Source organism: Amphiura filiformis, chromosome 17 (assembly GCF_039555335.1).
Source record: "Amphiura filiformis chromosome 17, Afil_fr2py, whole genome shotgun sequence".
In the NCBI taxonomy this organism is placed as follows: Eukaryota; Metazoa; Echinodermata; class Ophiuroidea; order Amphilepidida; family Amphiuridae; genus Amphiura; species Amphiura filiformis.
Window position 1 is genome coordinate 32694543 of NC_092644.1, and position 12990 is coordinate 32707532.

The 12990-nt window shown below is 37.0% G+C and overlaps 1 protein-coding gene across 1 annotated transcript in view; it reads right to left on the bottom strand.

The window, feature by feature from the left end:
- Window positions 1-3531: 3531 nt before the first annotated feature.
- The window catches only part of LOC140137154 (transforming growth factor beta receptor type 3-like), a 64874-nt gene continuing 55415 nt past the window's right edge, over window positions 3532-12990 (bottom strand). The window contains exons 9-13 of the mRNA XM_072158808.1: window positions 9484-9646; window positions 8538-8661; window positions 6295-6336; window positions 5586-5690; window positions 3532-5069 (exon numbers count right to left, since the gene is read on the bottom strand). Of these exons, the coding sequence (XP_072014909.1) occupies window positions 4846-5069; window positions 5586-5690; window positions 6295-6336; window positions 8538-8661; window positions 9484-9646 (658 nt within the window). The 3' untranslated portion in view covers window positions 3532-4845. The remainder of the gene's footprint in view (window positions 5070-5585; window positions 5691-6294; window positions 6337-8537; window positions 8662-9483; window positions 9647-12990) is intronic.

Consider the following 12990-nt stretch of genomic DNA (forward strand, 5'->3'; position numbering starts at 1 on the left):
TGAGAATCTATCCTCGCAGAGGTTCGTCTGAACAAATCTGTCTGGATTCCCGCTAACCTTCGGAATCTAAACACTAGCCACACGACAGAGAATATCTTGTTATCAATATCACTCATTCATAAATATTTTATAGTGCATTAGTCGAAACTCCCATTCAATATTTTAACCATCCCACACAGCACTGACTGAAAATCAAGAATTTGATAGGTTTTACCATGCAAAGAAGAGACTGCATCTTTGCACTACTTATCTGTGCCTATTTCAGCTCAGTAAATTTAGGAGAAATGAATCGTGCAAAACTTACTATTTGTCATGAATACTAAATCTTCTTGAAAAGTAATAAGAATTTATGTATGAGTGATATTAAACAAATCTCAACTGTCTTTTGCGCAATGGCAGAAATCTAATCACTCGGTATAAGATAGATTGTTCCATTTCACTTGCCCACTGGTTCATGAAATGGAACAATCCATCCTTCACCCAGTGATCAGTTAGAAATCTAATCACTCGGTATAAGATGGATTGTTCCATTTCACTTGCCCACTGGCTCATGTAATGGAACAATCCATCCTTCACCAGTGATCAGTTAGAAATATAATCACTCAGTATAAGATGGATTGTTCCATTTCACTTGCCCACTGGCTCATGTAATGGAACAATCCATCCTTCACCCAGTGATCAGTTAGAAATATAATCACTCAGTATAAGATGGATTGTTCCATTTCACTTGCCCACTGGCTCATGAAATGGAACAATCCATCCTATCACCCAGTGATCAGTTAGAAATATAATCACTCGGTATAAGATGGATTGTTCCATTTCACTTGCCCACTGGCTCATGTAATGGAACAATCCATCCTTCACCCAGTGATCAGTTAGAAATATAATCACTCAGTATAAGATGGATTGTTCCATTTCACTTGCCCACTGGCTCATGAAATGGAACAATCCATCCTTCACCCAGTGATCAGTTAATAATTGTATGCTATTACAGTAGTTTATACAGACAAGGCATTTGCACAGCACAGCACATGCAGTGCAGCGTAACACAACCTACAATGTTTTTTGAAGGTATTGCTTTGTGAACATTTTTTAGCTTAGGATTACCGACAGAATACAAAGGGCTATTCCAGCTGAAATCCATACACCCCCTATGAAAGTCATGGCCCTTAATCTCCTACACAGGGGGTATGAATATCAAATGGAGTCACCCATTCAGGTAACCCCATTTGAAATCCAAATTCTGTGTGTGGAAGAGTACAGCCATATCTTCCATAGGGGTGTATAGATTTCAACTGTACAAGCCCAATACATTAAAGAGGTCATATTGATATGGACTTTTGTACAATTTATTCTTATTAGGGGGAGAATTTTCTACTATACTGCTTTAAAAATATATACGATTGAACTTTTTCTGCACAACTTAAATCTTGCTTATTTGAAAATTCTCACGTCTCATTGTAAGCATTTTAATTAGCATGCATAATGAATATGGATGAGTTGACCGACACAAAGACATGAAATTAATGCCTGTTTTGAGCCTTTAAAGGGTGGACGCATTACTTTACAGCATCAATATGAAAACCTCGGAATACATACACATGACAGCAGCAAGTGAGCACACTGCCGATTTTGAGCCAGAACACTCTTTAAAACCCGTTAATTACCATGGCAGACATGAAGTAATGCATAAGAAACAAGTTATAATAATAATAATAACAGTAAGAAGTAAGAAATAAATCACCTTACATTGTACAATATACTTCCTGAGCAATATAAATAAAGTTTCATTTAACCACAAGTATACAGTTTTAGAGCATTAATTTTTTTTTTTGGTATTACATGTATATACCGCCAAATTTCATTCATGCCATGTTAAAGCGCATCTTATCAATATTAATAATTAATTAGTAACTATAAATACCATGATTTAACAATTGCGTACATTTTTGTTACACGATTTCATTTTATTTTTTAAAAAAGACGAAAATATATGGCACTTCTCCGACAGATCATGATTTCCATTTGAAACCTTGTTTATCGTCATCATAATTTTATTCAATATTTTAAAATTATTTTAAAAAGATTTGGGTTTTATTTCATATCAATAAATTACCCAAATTTCCAATTAAAATTACAACATACTGTATTATTGGAAGGTAAAACATAATTTTAAAAATATTGTCTACGAAATATTAACAAAACATAACTTCTTAATGTCCAAATGTGTTGAGAAAATACCTTTTTGGTAAAATAAAATTAAAAATGGATTTAAAAAAATCAATGGTGTTTCAAACAATCACTTTTGGGTGTTTGGAATAATATGTGTTGTAATATCAACACTTCAAGTGTTATTAAAGAAACAAATGTGATTTTTCATCAGATGACCTGAAACTCACAAAAACACTATCAAATATTCTGTGTCAGGGACTACAGGATTCAGAAAGCTCTCCTAAACCTTTTTCAGTAGAGCAGTCTATGACTCTCCTCATATTCTATAGAAGATCACCTGCAGTGCATATTCTGATATGCTCTCCCTACAACTCCCCTACAACTCCCCTAGACATTTCCAGAAGTGTGATTTATAACTGGCTTGTGATATTCAAAACCGAAAATCTTTTGCTTTGCAATTTGTCCACAGCTAACACATATTTTGTAGCTATGTTAATACAATCAGATTAATTTGCAATAATCACTGCCAGTTGACCATAACCAATGACAACTTTTCAAAAAACACTGATTTTTCCCCCAACACATTGGAACCTACATGTAGTGTCAATTCATGTTCAATTTAATAGACTATTTCAGTTGAAATACTTACACCCCTATAGAAGACATAACCTTAATCTTCCTCACAGGGAGTGTGAATATCAAATGGGAGTTACCTGAATGGGCAACTCCATTTGAAATCAATACCTCCTGTGTGTGAGATTAAGGTCATGTCTTCCATAGGGGTGTATGAATTCAACTGTAATAGCCCGATGTTAGGGAAGTTTAGGTCTCAATAACACAATCTATGACAGACAATGTTGACGTCGTCTGTATCACCGTGGGATTTTCATTCCACAATGTAATTTTGGGCAAGACATATCACGAAACCAACACTCACTATATAGATACTAGCATCGATTTAATATTTGTGTGTATTTGTGTATGTGTGTTGTACAATCAGTGGCTTTTTTAACAGAGAGCATACAGAGTGAACGAGTAAACACACGATGAGCTTTGTAAGCTTCTGAAAGAGCCAATGTCAAATTACATAAACCAGAAAAGTTATAAGACCATTAAAAGTACATCTGATTACTTGGATTTTCAGTTTGTAAAAACACTGAGAAATTCTAGAAGGTCCGTATTTGTTGGACCTCCATACCTCTGGAGCTCAAATCTCAAAATTTTACTACATATATCGGAATGCCCGGACCTATCAGTAGTCAACAAATTCACTGTACCGATTGTGTAGGAATTTGGAGACTTACTATAAATCTGGCCATGTAAAAACATAAATCTGGCCATGTAAAAACATAAATCTGGCCATGTAAAACTTCGTGATATTGAGCCTGGTAGTTTGATGAAGTAGTAACGGCACATTTTCGATTGCTGTATATTTTTTTTGTTTAGGTGGGGGAGAGAACATATAAGGAGATAGCATATGAATTTATTCTACATATTATATCCCACGGCTTTGATGAAGTAATTCAGCAGCCCGGAATGATGAACAAACGTGGCGGTAAAATTGTAGCAAGTACCAATGATAACAGACAACTTTCTAAACTTGTTAACAGAGGGCGCTTCGTATTTAGCACGATGCAAGAGTACAATGTAATTACATCCCTGATACTATTATAGACTGAGAATAGCACACAGTAATAGCACTTGACCAGATGCTGTATAACGGGACATATTTGCTGGGTTTAATTTTCATGATTTTGTGGTTAAACAAGCAACCACAAAAATATTTTGAACCCACTGGCTTCAATATGTACCTCTTTCAAACCATGAGTATAAAAAAACACAAAACTGTTCTAAACAATTAAAATCATGACAAATTAACCCTGCGAAAAATAACCCATATTTAAGTATCGTCTTACAATGGTAGTTCCTTAGTCCTAAATTTCAAAAGTTGTCTGTTACACTGTCTTGTGGAATTTCACCTGTCCCACCCCCTTTATTCTGATTTTGATAGTATTTTTTATCAATACTTCCATCTCCATTGTTTTACAGTGATGAAGCTTACATAATATGTAATCTTCCTGAGGTGAACATTAACTTCTGATAACAATTCCATCAGATTCGTTAAAAAATAATTTCATTCATAATTTGTCGTTGTCATTTTTCATTTCCATCATGATAAGAGAAATAAGCACAGGCCTAGTCACATCCAAACCGTATCCAAAGACCGTTGTTGTTGATGCTGAAGTTCATAATGGAGTTGTCTCTCTGCACCGTTTTTCCTTTCAAGAATGAATGTCTTTCTTTTCAACTCCGTGCAGCTTACCTACACAGCAGGATTGGCGTATACATCATCAACGTCATGACTACTCTCACCACAGCAGACAGACAACACTCTGTACAGTCACACAAAATAATTTGTTTTACAGCAACACCGCATCAAGTGACGCTGAAAATTATTCGACAACACAGCTTCCACTTTGTGTCCGTTCGCACAAGGAATTAATTCTGCGATGTACACCAACTCTCATTGCACCATATGTTGGACATATATAACACATGCCCTTGAATCAAGTACTTAAAAAAAATTGTGGTGGACAATATTCGACATCACACCATACTGCTACGTCCAATATATTAGAAGTTGAATATTTGCAGTGGTTCGTATCGTTCATATCACACCATCTCTTCCGCGTTGGGATCGCCATGCATCATTCCATGCGCTGGTATTCTGTTCGGATTTATACCACCATTCGGTACGAATCCATTGCCGACTGCTCCATTCAAGACGAATCCGTTTGGCATGTGCCCAATGTGGCCGTTCAGTATGTGGCCGTTTCCTGATGGGGAACTTGGTGTGCTCACCGTTTGAGGTGAGGCTGGAGGTTCCGTTCTTGGTCCTGTAGTCAAGCAAACAAGAATCAATTGAGTTACATTTTAAGGAATCAAAGATTTTCTTTCTGAATATACCTAAAAAGACCCAGTTTAAGTTGGCCACAATTATTTGCTTTTTATTACTGCGCATCAATGAAGTCACTACTTATGCTCTTGTAAATTCACATAACTGGGCGCCAGTCACACATTATGCAATTAGCGCAAGTGCTGTGCCCAACTGTGTGCATGTCACTGTATATCAATACATGATGATAATGAGTCTCATTTTTTTCGCCAATTATAAGCCGAACAAACTTTAGACAAGAGATAAACAGACTACAACATGCTGATAATCTTAACAAAATTAACTTGTGGTTAATAAGACTATTCATATCAAAGCGATGCGTCAAACTCAGGCTGAAGCAAATTATGGAATTCAGTAGGAAGTAGGGCAATGCTTGAATGCACAAGACCATTGTAATAATGCTCAGAAACATTGCAGATGTACATAGTTGATGAGTTACCTATAGAGTGCTTCTTACCTGTGTGTGCATGTATGTACCACAAACATGCCGTCAGCAAAACGCCCATAGCAAATGCTGCAAAAGCCACGGCTGCCGCTGGTCCAGCACTCAGTCCTTGGATTACTACATGGGAAAATATAAACAAGAGTAGATTAAAGTCAGTGTTACAATGTAACAGTGAACTAGATGGACCGCGGTTCTCGGATGTCGCGGTTTTCGACGCAAAGCGTCGACCGTGATGCCTCCCCCAAAGGGAGCAATGTGGCACTCAAAAGTTGATGCAAAGCTTCAAGCCTAACAGAGGAGACTGAATTTGACCTCAGATGACACCTGGAAGACCCCAAAACAACCTTCCAATGACACCTGGGTGACCCCGGATGACCTTCAAAAATGTTGGCTGTAAATGGTGACAATACCCACCAAGTTTCATGCCCATAGGACAAATATTAAGAATTTGACAGTTTCATGCCCATATGATAGTTTTTACTAATTTGACCTCAGATGACCCCTGGTGACCCCAAAATGACCTTCCAAAAATTTGGCTCTAAATGTTGACTGTACCCACCAAGTTTCATGCCTATCCAACAGTTTTTACTAATTTGACCTTAGATGACCCCTAGTGACCCCAAAATGACCCTCCAAAATTGGCTCTATATGTTGATTATGTCTACCAAGTTTGTCTGCATTACAGCCCAAATGTGATATGGATAATCACAAATGTACTTACTTATTTGATCCCTTGTGTTTGCTTCTGGTGGCTTTACATCACCTGTAATGTAAATGAAACATACTACATGTATTATATTGGATTTTCTTCAAGTCAATTTTTTTGTTGTGTCTCACATATAGTGGTGTGTTTTAGATTAGGTCAGGTCAGGTCAGGATCAGATCAGATCAGATAGGAGGGAGGGAGGGGAGGGAGGGAGGGAGGGAGAGGAGGGGAGGGGAGAGAGGAGGGGAGAGGAGGGGAGAGGAGGGGAGAGGAGGAGAGGGACGGGAGGAGAGGAGAGGAGAGGAGAGGAGAGGAGAGAGAGGAGAGAGAGGAGAGAGAGGAGGAGGAGAGGAGAGGAGAGGAGGAGGAGAGGAGAGGAGGGAGAGGAGAGAGAGAGGAGAGAGAGGAGAGGAAAAGAGAGGAGAGGAGGAGGAGAGGAGAGGAGAGGAGAGGAGAGGAGAGGAGAGGAGAGGAGAGGAGAGGAGAGGAGAGGAGAGGAGAGAGGAGAGAAGAGAAGAGAAGAGAAGAGAAGAGAAGAGAAGAGAAGAGAAGAGAAGAGAAGAGGGGAAAAAAGATACAAATATGTGGTGTTATCATCAAGCAAAATCAGTCTGAAGTCCAGTCTGAAGCAAAAGGAATAATTCCTTTGTTTGGCTATATCTCAAAATCAATATTTCCAAATTCCGACTGATTTTGCTTGATCACATCACAAATGCATTTTTACATGTCCAGATTGTGCAGCGCATATCAATTGTTTTTCCATTGTTCTAATTTTAGACTAGATTTCTCAGACTCCATCCATTAGCACAAGGCTGTACAGCACCACTTGTCAACAATTCTATGAATATACCCATTATGTTGGCAGGTTAATGGCCATCAATTCTGCACAAGCTGTACAGATGTCACTGCTGATGCATATTTTATTATATTACTATCGTTAAATTAGCAGTATGGAGAATAATATTTTTTAGTAAATGCTGTACAATGTCTTTGTTTTAGTCAATGAAAATAACATTTATCTTAATCTTTTTTTTTTGTTCTGTAGCAACATGAAAGCTTAATGTCATTACTTCCACCACCCACTATTTGGGTTTTTTTTAGCAATCTACAAACTTTTTACCAGGATGATTCTGAAAAATTACAACAGTTGGCAGGTATGCATTCTCTTTGGGTCATTGAAAATTCTTATAATTTGTTAGAATTTCTTAGAATTTTTGTTTTACTATCCTTGACCATGTGATAGACGACAGACAGTTCCAATATTTTATCGTAGTGGATCCACTACTCAAAATATTGGACCTGCCTATCGTCTATCACATGGTAGAAGATAGTACATACAAAAATTCTATCGTTTATTCGCATTCTTATTTAGTTAAATATTATTTTAATAACTAAACACTGTTTTATTTCTCCAAAATTAATTTATCGTCATGAAGTTGCGGCCTGTCCTATATAACAATACAACTTAAAGCATTGAGTATTGACCAGCACATGTTCTGTCTGCGTTGTATTTTGTCCATAGCTATATTGGAAATAATGTGTAGGCAATATCATCTTCAACATATTAAGGGCTGGGGTATGAACGTTTGGACAGTATTTTTTGTGGGAAGTGAGAGAACATCAGACATATTAAATTGCATTCTGAATACGAAGAATGTTCTTCTGATATCAAATAATTTAGATTTTTTGAAATTTGAGATGTAATACACATTTTATGGCAAATGATTAAAAATTGATATTTTTGGTATCAAACAGTCCTCAAAGTAAACTTTATAAATCTAATGACATGTACGTAAAGTGTATGTAGCTGGGATGGAAAGCAGACGCTCAACTGAAAATTTTTTCCCAAAAACACCAAAAAAAATTAGGTCTTTTTTTTGGGGGAAAATTGTATACCTTCAATATGAAAGGTCAAAATTTTCAATTGATCGTTGGCTTTTCATCCCAGCTACATACACTTTACGTACATATCATTAGATTTATAAAGTTTACTTTAAGGACTGTTAAATATCAAAAATTTTAAAAATATCAAGTTTTAATAAATGGTCATAAAATTTTTATTATAGCGTGAATTTAAAAAAATTATAATTATTTGATATCAGAAGGACATTCCTCGTATTCAGAATGCAATTCGATATGTCTGGTGTACTCTCAGCTCCCACAAAAAATATGTGAAAACATCCCTAAACGTTAATATCAGATCACTGAAGTACATTCTGTGATTACTGTCACATTTGATCAGTGAATGACAGACTTACCTGACACCAGTGAGTCTCTGTTAGTCTGCAATGGTCCCACGTTCAGTCTCTGTAGCGGACCTTGAATGAGCAGAGAGCTATCTACATAACAACCACTTCCCTTTGATGGTATCACATTAGAACACTGTAGTAGAGATTAATAATAATTAAACAAGTTGGGAAAAAAGTTATTACACAATATATATCCATCAATATATCAATGACAATATCTGCTTTTCCAGGGCTCACACTGAACTTTTTGATAAACTTGCCCACAAGGCCACAAAAAACACCATGTTGTGAGCCCGACTGATGCAGATTTTGTGTTTTGGGGGAATTTTTGGTAAAGTCATGTAAAATCAGCCATTTTTGGACCAAAATAGATTGATTTTGACTGAATTTTTTTTTTTTTTCCAAAAAGATTTCAAAATATCTTTGCCAAAAATGTTATCAAATTTGTGCCCAATTTTCAAACTTTTGGTGATATTTTAGGGCCATTTGAGCCTCATGAAAAAAAATCATGACCAACCCTACTTGAAAAGTCCATCCGCCCGAAAAACAAATAGGTTTTTTTTTTTCACCCCTAAGCCCAAATTGTACCAGTTGTTGTACGTTATCATGTGATGCCTGATTTAGAAATTATCTCAGTCCAACCTGCTCAAATGCTTTCAGCAGGAGAATTGGGGAAGCAATCTACATCTGTAAAAGGGGGCCGAAGCAATCAACCACAACGAAAGTCTCGTTACTTTCGATCACATATACGATCCACTGCTCAAAACAAAAACATCATCACTTCCGGGAAATGTCAACAAGCCGTTTCGCTGGAAAAGCAGTGGACCAAGTCACTTGTGATCAAGCCATTAGCGTGATTGCGAAAGCTAAAGTCGTGAGTACTCATTTAATGGATTTGTCAAGCAAAAATGTTTGAATTATAAACGTTTACTTGCGGTAGTAAATCTGAACCTACCAAGGGCACACCATGCTCCACTCCGCTTCCATCTTTGCTGCACACTCCCAGTTCGCAATGAACATAGAAATCCAGCATGTCAGAATCCAGGACCGGTACTTGAAAACTGAACTGCTTCACCGATTTCTTGTCCGAATTGCCTCGTTCAGTTTGATGTAGTTGTCAGTGTTGTGGAATATCAGAGTTGGATCTACTGGGCAGCTGCAACACAGAAAGAAAAAAAAAGATGAATACTAGCGCTGAATGTGTCAAATATCAACAACGGGCTTTTCCAATTTAAACCAATAGAGGTTATCCACATTACTCATGTGTGACTTCTAACAAAAGCCGCTGGTTCCCATAGTATTCTTCATTCAAACCAATTCAATGCACAACCTCAGAGTTACTTGCATGTCTTTGGCGGGATATTTTGAAACAGTCATGGTTGCAAATGCAAGTACTTCTTTTGAAAATCCTAAACAAGGTATAGCAGTCGCTGATAGGATATGCAGCTATAGAACACAGATAACCTCTATATACCTCCCTATGAAAGATATGACCTAAATCTTCCACATAGGGGGTGTAGATTTTAAATGGAGTCAGAATAGGAGAGAATACTAGAATGGTGTAGTCCAGTTGAAATCCATACACCCCTATGAAGACATGATCTTAATCTCCCCCACACAGGGGGTGTAGATTTCAAATGGAACCATCCATAAGGTTACCATTACTCCCTGTGTGGAAGATTAAGTTCAAATTTTCAATAGGGGGAATATGGATTGCAGCTAGAATAGCCCAACGATATTGTTCAGAAGAGTTTTGTCTTGTTATTTTGTAAATGGGTAAAGTTCCTGGTTCTTGTGTTGGGATCGAGGGAGGGGGGACTGGGTGGTATAACAATGAATACAATATTCCCTCAGTTGAAGCCATAATGTAAGTAATTTTTACCCAATATGTTGAAATATAATGTTTGTAATAACTGTCAGGAAGGGTGTCTGTCCCTTTAAAGAAAAATAAATAAATAAATAAATGTAGATATTTATATAGCGCTTTATGCTGTAAACAGCCTCAAAGCGCTTTACATTTATTCCGCCGTTATTAGAATGTCGGAACCACGTTTGCTGCCTACAAATGGCGCAGGGTTCATCAGTACAACGACTGTGACTACCCCTAACAGCTTCCCATTGCACCTGGGTGGGGTGAAGCAAGCGAGACAAAGCGCCTTGCCCAAGGGCGCAACACGGTGGCAGGACGGAGACTCGAACCCACGCACGTAAAGCAAGCTCTCAGATTATGAGTCCAAGGCCGTAACCACTGAGCCACCGTAACACTGAGGTAAAGTGTAACACTGAGGTAAAGTGAAACAAAGCTAACAAACTGTCTTGGCATGTACATGGAATCCTATGGGGGCTTAATGTCATATTACCCCTAACAGAGGGAATTTAGCTGATTCTATAAAGGTGTAAGTAATCACTACAAATACAGCAAATAATTAGATTTGAAAGAAATAATTAACCAATTTCATAATTGAGTGGCCCAGTATAAAAACGGCCCATGGCACATTTTTGAAAAATAGAGGGCGCTGTTGAAAAATGTCAAAGGTCACCAAAGGTCATCCATACAAACATAACACATCATGAATGTAACTTGGGAATGTTGTCAATTTAATCTTTTAAGCATCAAATTTCTTGATGTATTTTATTGAACATTCGTACATTTAGAGTGCCGATTTCTCCCAATGACGAAAAATGTGCCATGGGCCATTTTTATACTGGGCCACTCAATTAAGATTATACATTAAGTTTAAAGCAATGTGTGATTTGCTCACAGCGACACCCTCACTCTCAAATTTCTACTTTTTGCACGACTGTCATGCCCAATGGTGTAAGCCTGAACTGCTTAAATTATATTTTTCCTTTAAAAAATGCATGTCTATTGTTTCTACCTTACCTACTTTGCATGATTTGACAATAACTATGTGTGACACAAGGCATATTGTACCTTTTAACTATGCCAAAACGTTACATAAAGTAAACAATAGAATGAAAAAAATTTCTAAAAGTTAAAAAAATGCATCTTCCAACTCCCGGTTTCTTCTTTACTTGCAACAATGAAACCAATATTAAAGCAACCCTTTTTATCATTCCCAAATCGACTATCCCACCATTCATCACTTTATACATGTATAATCCAACAACAATTTGCCCCACTCTACTTCTATTTATATACACAATAGTTCCTCCATCCATTGTAAAACAAATTTACACATTTACAAACATTAATAAAAAGCTTTCTGATTTCAACAACATGTTTATTTTCTACTTGAAAGCTCCTTAATGGCAAAAAGAAATCATCTGCTATTTACCATGTATTTTTCCGCAGCGTGTTAAAATTGAGGGTGAAGTGAAAGACACATATGCAGTGTTCAAACAATTTATTTAAATTTCTAATATGAAAATTTATACAACAGCTGAAAATCTGAAGAAAATGACAGAAATCATAGTATACGAGGGGGTATCCAAAAGTTTTTGACATCAACCAGAAGGAAAAGAGCTATATTGATGAAATTTTGTCAGTGCAATCACTGGTCTTTATGTACCTTATGGTCCAAAAATGGTCTCATAAGTATGTTTACTTTCTTTACAGGTGGCGCTAGATGGGCAGTAGGCGCATAACCTGCAAGATGGTGAAAATTGAGTCATGCAGCGTGATTAAGTTCCTGCATTTGGAGGGTTAGGCCTACAATGCTCAGAAAATCTATGATGAAATGAAAGCTATCTACGGTGATGATTGCCCATCAGATGGCACTGTTGCTTTTTAAAAAAATTTCCAACTGGCCACATGTCCCTCACAGATGAGCCAAGAAGTGGGCGTCAATCATTTACGGATGATGCGGCCACAGTGAAGAAAACTCAAGAAAGTGGAGGATCTTATCATGAAAAGGTTATGCGCCTACTGCCCATCATAGCGCCACCTGTAAAAAATTAAATATACTTATGAGACCATTTTTGGACCATAATGTACATAAGGACCAGTGATTACACTGACAAAATTTCATCAATATAGCTCTTTTCCTTCTGGATGATGTCAAAAACTTTTGGCTACCCCCTCGTAGAAAGATTTAAACTCTTGATCTCAATACAAATATATTTACCTCCGTAATTTCCAGCTGTTGCTACTACAGCCTCGATCGGGTCATTCCGCTGACGAAGGCTGTAGTAGCTGAACATACGGAGGTAAATATATTTGTATTGAGATCAAGAGTTTAAATCTTTCTATATATATTAACTTTTTCATAATAAGAAATCATAGTGTTTGTAAAGATATTAAAGGGGTGTGACCTGATCAACATCAAAACTGAGATTTTGCTATTCAGAAGAAAGCTCATTACAATTTAACACCCAATATGTTTTGTTTGGATTGTGGGAACAAAAGATGAAATAAGGTAACCACAATCGGAAGTATGTAGACATACTATCCTATGGGGCATTGTTATACACATTTTAGGGTTCTCATATCAAAACCGCT